The sequence below is a fragment of the Triturus cristatus genome, chromosome 7 (genome assembly GCF_964204655.1).
Source record: "Triturus cristatus chromosome 7, aTriCri1.1, whole genome shotgun sequence".
In the NCBI taxonomy this organism is placed as follows: Eukaryota; Metazoa; Chordata; class Amphibia; order Caudata; family Salamandridae; genus Triturus; species Triturus cristatus.
In genome coordinates, this window is record NC_140590.1 from 776,397,258 (window position 1) to 776,411,817 (window position 14,560).

The following is a 14,560-nucleotide window of genomic DNA, read 5'->3' on the forward strand; positions in this document are numbered from 1 at the left end:
GAACAGAACGGAAATTGCGCTGCTTCGCCGTGTGCCCAGACAGTTCAACAGTGTGTGCATAAAATGAGCCTCCATGATTATTAGAAGCAGTGATTAGCCCAGTTTAGATGGCACTAAGGAAGGATGAAAGGCTCAATCGGTCCCTTCCTTTAAGGTTGCAAGCTGGGCTCTGCAGTGTGCCAAACGAAGTAACAAGCCAGTGGCAGAGCTTGAATTTTGGAGCTAAAGTGTTTGGGTGTGAATAAAAGCATTTTGTCCCCACTTTGCAACCTATTTGTTTTGCTGTATTTAGTTAAATAAATATTTTTTGTATTGTGAACCTTTTTGTCTTTCGAGCCTAAGGCTGCATTTTGTAACAGCAAACAATTCTTACAAATATGACATTTCCAGCAAAAGCGTTTTTTTTTATCCATTTCATAGTGGAGCGAAGGAAAGGAGAGGAAAAACAGGTTTATTGAAATCACCGTTTTGAAGAAAAACGAAACAAGTGCTTCAGTGTCAAACCCAAGTGGTGCTAATGTGTTTGGATGTGAATAAAACCACTTCGCGACCACTCTGTCTTGCTTTAATTAATTGTTGATTTTTAGTATTGTGAACTTTTTTTCTTTCTGTCCCGAGGCTGCACTTCCAAACAGAAAAATGTCAAACAGATAACATTACACAAACTTAAAAAAGGGAAACGGGCAACAGAAAAGTGAAAAGGCAGGAGCAGCAGACGATAAAGAAACAAGCGATTGTCTTTTCTAATCCTCTTGTTGTGGAAAAGAGGAGGGGAGAAAGGGAGGGTGAGTTGCTAGTCCACTGCATACATTTTCACATCCTTCACTTAAAAAGAACAAGAGGGGGCAAGCTGCGATGAGTGAGGAGGTGGGGCATGGTGTGAGGCAGGGCAGGCTGGAGCCCCCTGAGTGACTGCAAGGGAGGGGCAGGGTGAGAGCAGAGAGGATGGGGTAGAGAAGAGAGTTGAAAATATAGGCTCGTTTTTGGACTTGGACTTTTTGCAGGGTCATCCCTGAACCTTTTGCCTTTCTCCTAGGCTTTTTTCTGACATGGTGTTGGTGGTTCTAGGACTCTGGGCACTTTAGCACTACTGTCCAGTGTAAAGTGCGTGTGCTCTCTGTGGTAAATATGGTAAGATTGGTCTACACCTGTTTGGCATATTTAATTTACCATGTAAAGTGGTATCTCAGATACCCGGGGCCGGTAAATTAAGTTCCACTGGCGGGCTTGCAGCACTGATTGCGCCACCCACCAAAGTAGCCGTTTAAACCTGTCTCAGGCCTCTGCCATTGCAGGGCCTGTGCACGCAGTGTTACTGCCGCTGTGACGTGGCACCTAAAGTGTGTGCCATGTCTGTGACCCCCCTTTACTGCATGTCAGTCACCCCTAAGGTAGGCCCTAGCTAGCCCAATGGGCAGGGTGCATTGTAGGTAAATGGTAGGACATGTACCTTAAGTGCGTGACATGTCCTGGTAGTGACAAACAGCCATTTTGGTTTCTCACCGCTATGAGGCTGCCCTATCATAGGAATGCATTGGGGATTCCCTGATAAGTGTTTCAGGGGTTATTCCTGATATGAGAGGAGCAGTGTGGTCAAGTTTGGTATGTTTGTAATAGTAATAATAAATGCTGCGCAATGGTGTGCGCAGATTTATTATCACTATTTTATAAATGCCACTTTTAGAAGTTGGCATTTCTGTGTGCTATGTGTCTGCCAGCTGATGTATATTGCATGTCTGGCTCTGGAGTGACAGGGGCTGGGGAGGTGTGTGTGGTTCCAGGGAGGGCAGGGTGAGTCAGCGCTAGGCTGAATATGAGATCTGCATTTGGAATAGTGGGAGGAGTAGTCCCCTGACTCTGAAAAGGTCTGTGCCTGCCTGGGTGAATTATGGCTAAGCCCCCCTGTGGTGTGTCTGATGACCAAGCCCCCACCTGACAAAGGGAAAGAGGAGCCCTGTGAACAGAGTGCTCCAAAACCCCCCAGAACCAGTTGAGGCTGGTTTAGCCAAAGCCCTGTACCAGGGCCGAACAAAGACAGAATGATATATAAATATTGGGGCTGTGACCCCATGTAAAGGTTTTGCTTGTGCTACTTGGGGACTTGCTGCTGCTGGGCCCTAGGAGGGATGCTGCTGGATGGCCTTGTGAGCTGGCCTGCCTGGGCCCAGCCTCGTGCCCCTGAAACTGTGGATTGAGCGCCTCGTGAGTGCTATATCTTCTCCCAGGACAGGAGGAGCGTGGGTGGCCAGTAGCGCTGTGCTGTGTGAGGATTCAGAGGGAATCCCACCGTAGAGATTCTCCCGAGGTGCTGGAGGGAAAGCCAGAACCCACCCCATGTTTATGCATCAATAAGTGGGAGCCTACCCCTCATTGTGCGCTCCTTGAGAGGCGGGAGCCTACCCCGATTGCTGGTACATTCATCGGTACAGCGGGAGCCCATCCCCCGTGTGCTATAAGCCGCCGGAGGAGAGGAGAAGCTGCTGCTCAGAGCACGCCCTGGAAGTCAGGCGCCTGAGCCTGGTTGCGAGCGGAGTTAAGGCCGGAAGAGTGGTGCCAAAAGGAGGGTGGGAGTCTACCCCGCCTCCGTGATCGCGAGACGCGGCCGATCGGTCCCCGTGGTCGAAGGAGATCGAGAGGGGTAAAGGAGGGTCCAGTGAAGAGGGACCTCCCGAGGCACATTGTCGGTGCCTGGCGCCAGCCGCGATCTGTCCTGGTGAGTGGGGGAAGAGTGGAGCAGAGTTGGCGCTCCCAGAGGCACCCTGGTGCCTGTGCAGATTGTCCCCTTAGGCAAGTCTTGCTGGATTCCCAGAGTAGGGCTCAATAGGCACAGTGGTGCCTAGCCTAATTCTCCAGCTGCACCACGAGAGAGAGCGGGCAGCTGCAACGTTGGAGAGTGCCAATGTTGGTTCCTCACTGGGCTCATTGGGAGGCCTCAATTGTTGAAGGGGGCATTTTGCTGAGAGAGAGGATCCCCGGGAAGGAGAGGCTCCCTAAGAACTTTTTGGTGCCGGTTTCCCCAGCTGTACCGCGAGACCGTGGGCATATTGTTTTTGTCCAGAAAGGAGTGAGATACACTCTCCCGCCCCCCGCCCCCAGCGCAGTGCGCACCGTCTCTTCGCTGCTTAGGCAGTCAGAGGGCCAGCGAAAGGCCCTACATTTACGCCCGGACATTTTGGACAGAGGGCGTCTGAGCTCCAGTGGAAGGCCAGTTGGCTTGGGGTCAGGTTTGGTACCTGTGTGTACCAGGAGGGTGTAAGGCCCTAAGGGATGGTGATGTATGCACCTGGGGAGGGTCACTAAGGCGCCCTCCTAATTGTGATATATGCATAATGTGTTTTATGCCTAATGTGATGCAGACATAATGCGTTTATGTTGCGGGTGATAATGCTAAGTACAGTATTTTACCAGTAGTCACTGGTTGTGTTTTATATGTGCTACTAGTGCTTTATAAAGGTTTTGAGAGTGGCCCGATTGGCCCTGTCCTGTATATAATCCCATGAATATTGCCTAGTGTGTTCTGGATAATACAAAGGCTATTTTTGTTAAATAGCCTTGTGTGGAGTTTCTTTTGTGGTATGCCTAGTGTATTGCTGATGTGTGTGTGTGTTGTGCAAACGCTTTACACATTGCCTCTAGGATAATCCTGACTACTCGTGCCAAGCTACCAAGGGGGTGAGCAGGGGTTATCTTCAGCGTGTAACTCCCTTGCCCAGACTAGAGAGGTGGTTTCTGCCTGGCTTAGGCGCAAGCCCTAGCCAACCAGAAATCCCATTTCTAACACTAGTGACAACAAAACCAGCGCAGCGCTCGTGAAAGTGCACCGCTCTGATAAAAAAGCTAATACCTGCAATGTTTCCTGGAGACCAGGGCCAGTCCATGGCCGGGGGAGCTGCAAAGAGCAGGCACAGACCAGTGCCCCCTGCTCTGAGGCTGGCTGCAGCATAACCGGCTTTCTCCGTCCGCCTGGCTCCTCTGCTCTGTTGGAGCCTGCTGACTGAATGAGAGGGGGAGAGGGGAGGGAGACGGAGAGCAAAGAAACTAAAACCAGCGCAGCGCTGGAGAAACGAGCACAGCGCGGATAAATGATGCTTTATTCACCACTAAGTAGAATGATAAAAAAAACAATTTCACTAACGTGACGGGCGAAAAGCAAAGTTGCCGCAGCTGAAGTCATGGTGCACCATAAACAAGAAAAAGAGTACTCTAGAACCAGATATAAAAATTGGAAGTGGAAGGTAACTGTAGTTGGTCGGTGCTTCTCTTAGGAAAACAGAAGTGAGGTATCGCTGCTAGAACCATTTATCAAGCAGCAAACACGACTGACAATGGATTGAACCAATGGGAAGGCAGCAGGCGGGACACAAGTGCTTTTCCACTACAACAGGTTTTCCAGACAGCGCATGCGCTGTCTAGGCTCGACCTAAAAACACACTTCCACACAAGTGATCATTTGAGGCACTGAGTGCTGAAACATGTAGACTGATTGAATAAAAAGAATGCATTTTTGGATTCTCATGGTTTTTAATCATGTGATGGGGATAACAATAACTAAAGTTTTTATGGTTCACCCATACAGATCTTCAATTTTCAGTGAAGTCCTATAGTGCTACACTTGAAATCAGAAAAAAGAAATTCAGACCTGAGGTAAACCAAGACCTAAGATTGCTAGATGTCTGACGTAGAAGGTCATGGAAGACCTAAAGTTGTTTCCCCAGAAAGACCCATAATGAAGCATGCCTTTCTATTGGCTGAGGGCTCGGGTGCCTGGGTGCCTGCGAATACATTGGCTGTTGCTCATAACCTTAATATAGGATTCCACACTTTAAAAGATCAGTTAGAGGTAGGCAGTAACAAAATATTGGTTTGTTGGGAGGCTGGGATAGAATCTGTTAATCTGGGACGGTGGGTTCAAGCACAGTGTCAATTTGGGTAGACCCAAAGGTTCCTCTGGTTTTAGTTCAAAACAGACAACAATAAGTTGTTAAAAGCAATTAGGACTGTGCACCTCCCAAATAAATTGAATTTATGATTCAGAGATTGTTTCTGATGATTTAGTTACACAAACTGACACCACTTTGATGGAGAAAGTGCCCCCTACAAGTGACAATATGCTGTCGCATTTTAACAATGTGTTTTTAATATGTGCTCCAAAATTCACCACTTGGCCGCTCTGCTAGACTACCCCATCCTCGACCTGAATGGACTTGGCTTATCTGTCACACTTGCACGTTAATTTTACATCCCAAGGGACTTTAGTAAAATGAAGCGGCATCCACCCCTAAACATTGCCCCAGCACCACGGCCCACACTTGTCTTTTTTTCTGACAAGACTGCCAGGAGGATTCTCCCCAACAAAACTGTCAGTTGGCTTCTCTAAATGCGTCTTTCAGGGCTCCTTTGGTTCTTCCAACAGCCTTTTTTGTTTGCCGCACCCCACCTTTTTACCCCAATTTATGTAATCTGAGTCTTCCTCACTGTAAGGAGCATTCAACATTCTGTTATTCATACTCAAGGGGCATCTCAGTTGAGTCGCTGCTGGGGAAGGCATGCTGCTCAGCTGCATCGCCTGATTTGTTTGTCACTTCAGGAGTAAGGAAAGGCCTTTACAGTGTCACTCGAGGGAGAGGGGAGTACTCTCAATGGCACCAGTGAGGGCAAGATCTGTTAGGTGACTGTGGGAGTAAGGAGATGATAACTTTCCACTAATGCCTCTGCAGAAGGTACAGTAAGTCTCAAAGCAGATGATTCCCTGGATGCACTGGGCTAAGAAGCAGTATTATAGGTTTGTTACCAAACATGAGGACAGTGGAATCTGATACGTTTTTGCAAAACGCGTGCTCAATTTATTTTAAATGGATTGTCTGCGAATAACCAGCTTCTCTGCATGCTTTATATCTGATGCCCAAAGCAGTATAATGGTTAAGTAAGTTCCCAAATAGTAAACAAAATGGATTTTTACCAGGAAGGACATATAAATCGAGCATACACAGTCCTGGAAAAGTATATAAATGCACTTTGGGAAATTCACCACTGTGCTGTTATTATCCATTATGGCAAAACAGGGCGATCAGCACTTCTCAGCAGAGTTGCTATATTATTAATGGACACTACTAGCATTTTTCAGCGTAGCTGCTACAGCGGTAATGGACAGTACCAGCACTTCTTAGTGTGGTTGCTATAGCAGAAATTGACAGCCCAGCACTTTTTAGCTGAACAGTTACAGTAGTAAAGGATTGCTCCAGCACTTCTCAGTAGGGTTCCTATAGCAGGAATGGACAGTATCACCACTTTTCAGGAGGACTGTTATAGTAATATTAGATAGCTCAAGAACTTCTAAGCGGGTTTGCTATAGTAGTAATGGACAGTACAAGCACCTCTCGGCGCGCCTGCTATATTAATATTGGACAATATCAACACTTCTCAGCAGGACTCTTATAATACTAATGGACAATACCAGTACTTTATCCCATGGCTACTCTAGTAGTAATAGATAGCACTAGCATTAGTTCAACAGGGCTGCTATAGTAGTCATGGAGATTATCCACATTTATCTTATCCAAAGAACCAATGCTAACCACATTGTCCATTATCACCCCAGAAGAAACTGCAGCCACCATAAAGTCCATCCAATCAGGGGACCCATTGGACCCCATCTCCTACCACACCTACTCCAGAGGACTGCAACCCATCAACGCAATCCTCACATCCTATCTGAATGTCTCCACCTCTTCCATGACCTTCCAGGATGCTTAGGGACAAACAACTGTACTCCCATTGCTGAAGAATCCCTCTGCGGACCCTGCCACACTTACCAAATACAGGCTAATCTCCCTGCTACATTCCCAGCCAATGTCTTAGAGAGAATCATTATTAGACACCTCAACGAATACCTCAATGACTACGAACTCCTCAACACCACCAAGTCAGGTTCCAGACCCAACCACAGCATGGAAACTGCCCTCACTACTGCCACTTATGACATCTGCATACCTCTGGATAGAGGAGACACAGCGGTCCTCATCCTCCTCAACCACTCTGCAGCATTTGATGCAGTCTCCCACCCACCCTCATCTAACGCCTACACAACACTGAAATCCAAGAACATGCGCTCTGATGGATCTACTCCTTCATGACTAGAAGGACCCAATTAGTCAGTCGGGCACTGAACACCTCGGATACCCGCAACCTCCTCTGTTGAGTTACGCAAGGATGCTCCCTGAACCCGACCCTCTTCAACGCATACATGATCCCTGTCATGCATGCCTTGCTCAAAAGCAAGCTAGACTATTGGAACACCATCCATGCCGGGACCAGCAAACATCTCACCAGAAGCATGCAAGCAATTTAGAACTCTGCAGCCAGAATCAGACTCAACCTTCCACGCTTCATTCACATTTCATCACAACTGAAGGAGTTTTATTGGCTCCCATGCACAAACGAGCACAATTCACACTCCTCAGCCACACCCGCACTACCTAACACTGGCCAAGAAATATCTCAACAATCACAAAGCTTCCAGACACCTCTGCTCGTCCAGCCTCCTACTTGCACTAATCCAGCACATACAGAAAAACAGATCCGGCCGTTGAGCCTTCTGCTACATCGTTTCTAAAGCATGGAATTTCCTGCTGCTGGATTAAGAGACAATTAGTTGCAGAAGATTTAAAAATGTATAATCCTCAGATAATCATGCTAACGGAGACACATCTCTCTTATAAGGATCGTGGATTGTTAAAACAATTAGGATTTGAAGTGGTAGTGTGTTCAGCACAAAGTGCCTCTATACGGAGGGTCGCTATGCTGAAGCATAAACGGTTTATGGGGGTAGTCTGTAAAACAATGTCTGATAAAGGTGGGAGATGGGCTATAGCACAGATGGCGATAAAGGGAAAGAAATATGTCTTTTGCTCACTGTATGGTCCTAACATAGATGATCCTACTACTATTGATGTAATAAATATTGAAATGCTGAACTGGGAGGGGGAACGGGTTGTGATGGGTGATTTTAACTGTATTATGGATTATGGGATTGACACAACAAGACGAGGTGTATTTCACAGGATGCGAAGGACACAGGTTACAATCGCGGAATTGGGTCGGATACAGGCTATTAGGGATGTTTGGAGAATGTTGTGCCCAAATATATCGGGCTATACGTATTATTTCGCTCCACATAAATCGCACTCCTGAATAGATATGGCTTGGGCATCAGACCAAATCCTATGGTTGGCTGATATGGAAATTTGTCCGAAAGTTACCTCCGACCACAATCCTATCCTCCTTACATTCAAGATCTTTGATGAGAATAAGGTGCCTAGATCTTTTTCATTTCCCAGGTATCTATTATCAGATGAGGAGTATGTGGCCAGAATTAGGGATTAACTTAAAAAAGGAAAATATAGGGTCGGCTTCTCCAATAGTGGTCTGGGACACATGCAAGGCAATCATTAGAGGCTTTACCCAACAATATATCTGGCGGCCATATAAATATCGAAGAAATGCAATGAAAGAGACAACTCTAGCGATACGTGCAGTAGAAGATCAACATGCAGAGGCAGCTTTGAGGGACACTGATGATATGGAGCAATTGGGGCTTGCTTTAATTGATCTCAGATCAGCCTTGAAGAAGACATTTAGGGAGAAAAGTATGGCAAGATTCAGTAAATATCGTCTGTCACAATATGAATACGGGGAGAAAATAGGCAAGATTCTCACTTTTAAGGTAGCAGATCATAGGGCTAAGGCTCATATAAAGGCTATCAAGAGGCCTAATAATATATTGTATGAGCACCCGCAACAGATATTGGAACAATTTGCTCTATATTATAAAGAGTTGTATACCACAACGATCCAACCAAAGCAGGAAGATATTCTTAATTACATTCAGAATAGCTTCCTGGCGAGTATGGGGGGAGAGATATCCGACTCTCTGGATGAGGACATCTCAAGGGAGGAGATGGAACTGGTTATTAGTGCTTTACCATCAGGCAAGGGAGCGGGGGAAGATTCCATACCCTTGGAATTTTATAAGATCGTTAAAGATGTCTTGTTGCTTCCAGTCAGGTAATCGGGCTCACTGGGACAAATGGTAAAGTCTCCGAGTCATGGAATGTGATGCAAATTGTCTTTTTTTTAAAATAAAAATAAACCAGCGGATGAGTGTGGGTTGTATCGGCCAATTTAACTTATCAATGCCGATGTAAAAATCTTTGCAAAGATTCTAGCAAATCGCCTTGCCCCAGTAATGCCTAGCCTGGTTTCCCCTCACCAGCATGAGTTTAGTCAAGGGAGAGACACTACTGCTCACATTAATATGGCAGTGGCTGCCTTCGATGTGGCAAATACAATGTCAACCTCACTCGGTATGAATTTGCTAGACGCTGCAAAAGCGTTTGATCGAGTGGGGTGGGACTTCCTTTGGGCCACACTCTCAGCTTTCGGGACCAACGGCCAATTTAAGAAATGGGTGCAAGCCTTATCTGATAAGCCCTGCGCTAAACTAGCATATTCGGGCTTGCAGTCGCCTATTTTTCCCGTCCTCTGTGGCACTCGTCAGGGATGCCCCCTCTCACCTCTGCTATTAGCTCTATATATATATAGCTATTTATCTCGGTGTTGCAAAATAATCTTCAAATTCGTGCTTTTACATTAGGAGTAAACTCTCTCAAGGTCATCGCATACGCAGATGATATAATGGTCTTTTCTACGGAACCAGGAGAAGAACTAAAAGTGATAACGGAAGCAGATGGTGGGTTCGGTTCAATCTCAGGTTATAAATTAAATGTCAACAAGACCCAAGTTCTTTTTAATTATAAACCGTCAGTCTCTGTGCATGGGGTTTGTTATGTCGCCACTTACTTGGGGGTTAGGATGTCGGCACAGATAGACAGGATAGTTTCTTTAAATTACGAAGTACTGCTAAAAGAGAGCTAAGTCTCTAAAAAAATTGGCACAAGCTGCCCTTAGGTATTATTGGACGAATCAATGTTGTAAAAATGAAGATCCTGTCCAAATTTCTTTATCTATTCCGCTCCATTCCACTGTGGGTTCCTAACTCGTTTTTTAAACGATTAGAGGGAACACTAAGCAGTTTCATATGGGGTTACAGAAACGTGGGAACGAACAATAGATTTGTTAAAACTTCCCTTTAGCCAAGGTGGTCTTAAGTGTCCTGATTTTAAAATATACTTTTGGTCAGCCTTTTTTGGCCGCCTTCATAGTCTCACCGATCCTGCTAGCACTATTTACTGTCACAAGTTTATGTTGGGTGTAGAGAGCAATATGTTTCTTTATAGAATTATTACCCAAATTACCCAAATTATTTTTAAAGGGTCAAATTTAAGAATGTACGGGATAGCATATTCATTTAGCGCGCTATTTCGCCCAGGTGCAATACATCGTTTTTTCATGACAAGTTTCCTCTCTGGCATAACCCAGGCCTGCCGGAGATATTTTGGGAGGCTGTGGACAAAAGCTCGGCTAGTTGCGGAGTTGTATGTTTAGGGAATCTGTATGACTACAGTGGCTTTGTTTCTTTTGAGAAACTGCAGATAAATCATAAATTACCAGATTATATGCTGTTTAAGTACGATCAGATCCGGGACTACTTCTTACGACATTTAAATTTGCCGAATATATCTGGCTCTGATATCTGGGATTGTCTGCATGCAGTAGAGGTAAAATCTCTTATTAGCAGGGTGTACAAATGGTTAAGTAGCTATAGATCAGATGACTGTGAGAGACTAGCTGATCGCTAAAGCAAGGTGTTGGGGACGCCGGTTGCGGCTAGTTCTATATCGCAAGCTTTTAGTACTATAGATAAGGTAGTGCACTGTACTAATTTGCGATTGCAGCAATATCCTACAGTATGTCTACTATATTATACACCAGAAAGAAGAGCTAAGTGGTCATTTAACAACTCAATCAGTGATCGGACAAAATGCCCAAGGTGTGATCTTTATGCGGTCCGACATGAAACATATGTTCGTAACGTGCCCAGAACTGACAATATTTTGGCAGAAGGTAGGTCAAGTTCTGTCTCAGAAGTTGGGGATAGAATTACCTCTGTCCACTATGGAAATCATGCTGTGGTGCAGGATTTTGAGTTCTAAATGTAATGGCTTACTTACTATTTGACTGGTTTTGGCAAGATTAACAATCGCCCGGGTGTGGATCTCACCAAAACCTCCTTCTGTCACTGATTGGTGGCTGCTAGTAAGACAAACGTACGATATGGAACAAGCGCTGGCTAAATTAAGAGGCATTCGCTCTGTAGTCAAATGTAATGCAATCTGGGGGCCCTTGTTCTAATTTATAATCAGCATCATATGGTGTTCAGTTCGGTTTAATTATGCTCTCTGATTCATGAATTTATTCATTTCTTTTCTTTCTGAAATTTGAACTTGCGTGGTGTATTTTCCTTTTTTTTTTCTTTTTCAAGTATGTAACCAATTTTTTTTATATCTGTATGCATCTAATATTGTGATTTGTTCCTGTTTATTACCCTCTTGTTGACAAATAAAAAGGTTTTTTTAAAACGAATTTCCTACTGGTACACATAAGAGCCTCCTCCTCAATTTTTCAATTCCACAAGAAGCTGAAGGCCTGAATTTTTGAGTAGTCCCACCAGGCCCTAGGTGTGGCTAGACTGAAACCTGCTCAGCGCCAGGATACCCTCCCAGGTGATAGTGCACTCTACAAATCTGCATAACATAACAACATAACCCTTTTCAGCAGGGCTGCTATAGTAATAATGGGCAGCATTAGCACTTCTGAACTGGGGTTCTGTAGCAGTAAATGACAGTACCAGCACTTCTCAGTATGGCTCATGTAAGAGTATTTGACAGCACCAGCACTTCTCAACAGGGATCCTTAAGTAGTAATGGACGGTATCAGAACTTCTCAGGGTATCTCCTGTATAGCAGTAATGGGCAGTACCAGCTTTTCTCAGCATGGCTCCCATAGTAGTAATGGACAGCAACAGCACTTCTTGACATAGCTACTACTGTAGTAATGGACACAATCAACACCTCGCAGTAAGGCTTTTGTCATAGTAACAGACAGATCCATTACTATTAGCAGAGATGGCACAGTAGCAGGAGTAACAGACAGCACCAGCACTATTGTTGAATCGAGGGACACCGGGGAGGCATTCAATCTTTCACGTTGTAGTTTCGAATTTTCCGGCTGCTTGGGGAGCTCTTGGTCCTGGCGGCAGAGTCGGGAAAAGACTTGTTGAACTTTGGCTTGTTTTGGTTCTCAGACCTTCTCCCAGTCACGGTAAAGGGCGATCGGTTGGTGTTCTTAGGTGAACTGGAGTTGTCTTCTATCCTCTTCACATCACTGGCCTGCTCCAGATCGCCTGCAGAAACAGAGAATTGAGAAGGACATAGGATGAGGTCTGCTTTAAATGTGGGAATATTACAAACAATCACGTAAAAGTTAGACAGTGAGGGCAACTTTACAGAATGCGCTGGGCACTCGACACATTTTGATATAGACCTTGAAATCAGATCTTTATCTTAAGTCCCATTGAACTGGAAACATCACTGATGAGTCACCTCTGCACTTCCTCTGGCCCCAGGCTCGCCCTGAGGCTGGGATCCACAGAGGCCGCTGATCAGTAGCATAGCAAGGATGCCATGGGCCCTGGTGCAAGCAAAGAAAGTGGCCCCTTTGGCTGCTGCTGGGTTAGTAAAATACAGCAAGTGTAGTGGGATGCAGGCAGTGGGTCCCTCAGGGCTCTGGGCCTAGGTGCACTGCACCTGCTGCACCAATGGTGGCTACACCCCTGCGGCTAGTGACACCACTTACCGTCCACTGCCAAGCCAGCACCCTCACAAACCTTGCTACCAGTAGGGGCAATCAGATGCTCCTCTGCTGTTGGCGTCGAAGGTGGCTGACTGTGACACGGGTCAATGCCCTTTCCGTGAGAAAATAAGTTGGGTCCTTTGCCTCTCTCCACCCCCAATCCGGGTGGTAAAATACAGCTATGAACGCGATGCAGCAGGCCCCGTGCACGAAACCATGCATACAATATAGTCATCCATGCATTTTATTACCCATGCAGAATAGCAAAGCAGTCTTGAACAGAACCAATGGTTCTATGCACAGAACTATTAACTACCCATACAACACACCCAGGAACGGAATGGGCTGGCAACACATTTATGCACAGAAACACCTGCATGATGCACTATGCATTGAACCACTTATATAAGAACTCATTACACAGAGCTGGTTGCCACACCGAGCTGTGCAATGCGTTAAAACAGCTATTTAACAAACACCATGCACATAAACGACTGCTCAATACAGCCTTACAAGAACTAGCTGTTAATTGAACATGCACAGAATGAGCTGTACAAAAAAGCTGTGCCCCTAATCAGCTGTACAACATAGCTGTACAAGGAATATATGACACATCGTTGTGCATGGATCAGACTGTGCAACACTGCGCAATACACAGTGCATAGAACTAGCTGTAAAACTCAGCAGCTCATGCAACAAGCTGTACAGAGAATCAACTGCACCAAACAAGCTTTTCAACATAACCACACACACACAACCAGGTTTACAACACAGATATGCACGGAATACAATGAATAACAGCAGTCCACAATGCTCTTTCTGAGGGATTCTCTATCTAACTGCAGATTCATCACCTTTAGATTTACCACTGGCCCCAAACTGATATGGGAACTGCTCTTGCACTGCCACAAACTCTACCATGGTCTTGTCCCAACTGCAAAAGTGACCACACAGGGCGGTATAATGGGGCCACACTTCCATGCAGATGTCAGTTCACAAAGAAATATTCCCTGCCCTTGGACGCTAAAGGTCAGTAACAGATTGAGAACCGGTACAGTTGCAAAACCGACCTTAACAATTCCTAGAGGATCACGCCACACAAGTGAAAGGAGGGTTGGTCGTTGAGTAATCTATGGTTAGAGTATTTACCAAAAAGAGTGTTACTAAAGCGAAGTAACTTATCCTTCTAATAAATATTTCTACCTGGAGAATCCCCACTTCTGGATAGACACCAAAGCAGTAGCAACCGAAAGGTGGAGGTTCCGAGGAGTGGACTTCACACTAGTAAATGCAAAGCCTAGAGGGCAAAATGGCTCTCCTTGCGGATCTGAAATTCAAGGCAGCAGTGCTCGATGAAGGTGTGCGCAGACACCTATTGCAAACATCCAGCACTGAAAAGGCACTGGCCAAGGTTGTAGTGAAGTGGCGGCCTTAGCGCTGGTAGGATAAGCCCATAGGCACTCAGGAGGCTCCTTCTTGGCCAAAGCATAGCACATCTTTATGTTAAGGACAATTCATTTGGATAAGGTCTGCTGCTGGACTGAGCTTCCGTTCTTAGCACCAGGAAACCCCACAGAAAGTTGGTCACCTACTCAGTGGGCCTTTTCTCGATCAAAATAAAAACTAAGGGGTCTTGGAATCCCAAAAACTAAGTAATCGTAGTGAGAAAGACAGTTTAGAGTTTTTTAAAGAGATATTTCTTTATTACTTTTTATCACAGAGCAACATAACTAAAGACTGTCCAAACATA

General features: G+C 45.5%; 1 protein-coding gene across 1 annotated transcript in view; it reads right to left on the reverse strand.

Moving 5' to 3' along the window:
* Positions 1-11,391: 11,391 nt before the first annotated feature.
* Positions 11,392-14,560, reverse strand: part of CCDC57 (coiled-coil domain containing 57) — a 742,721-nt gene continuing 739,552 nt past the window's right edge. The window contains exon 20 of the mRNA XM_085617570.1: positions 11,392-12,361. Within this exon, the coding sequence (XP_085473696.1) occupies positions 12,153-12,361 (209 nt within the window). The 3' untranslated portion in view covers positions 11,392-12,152. The remainder of the gene's footprint in view (positions 12,362-14,560) is intronic.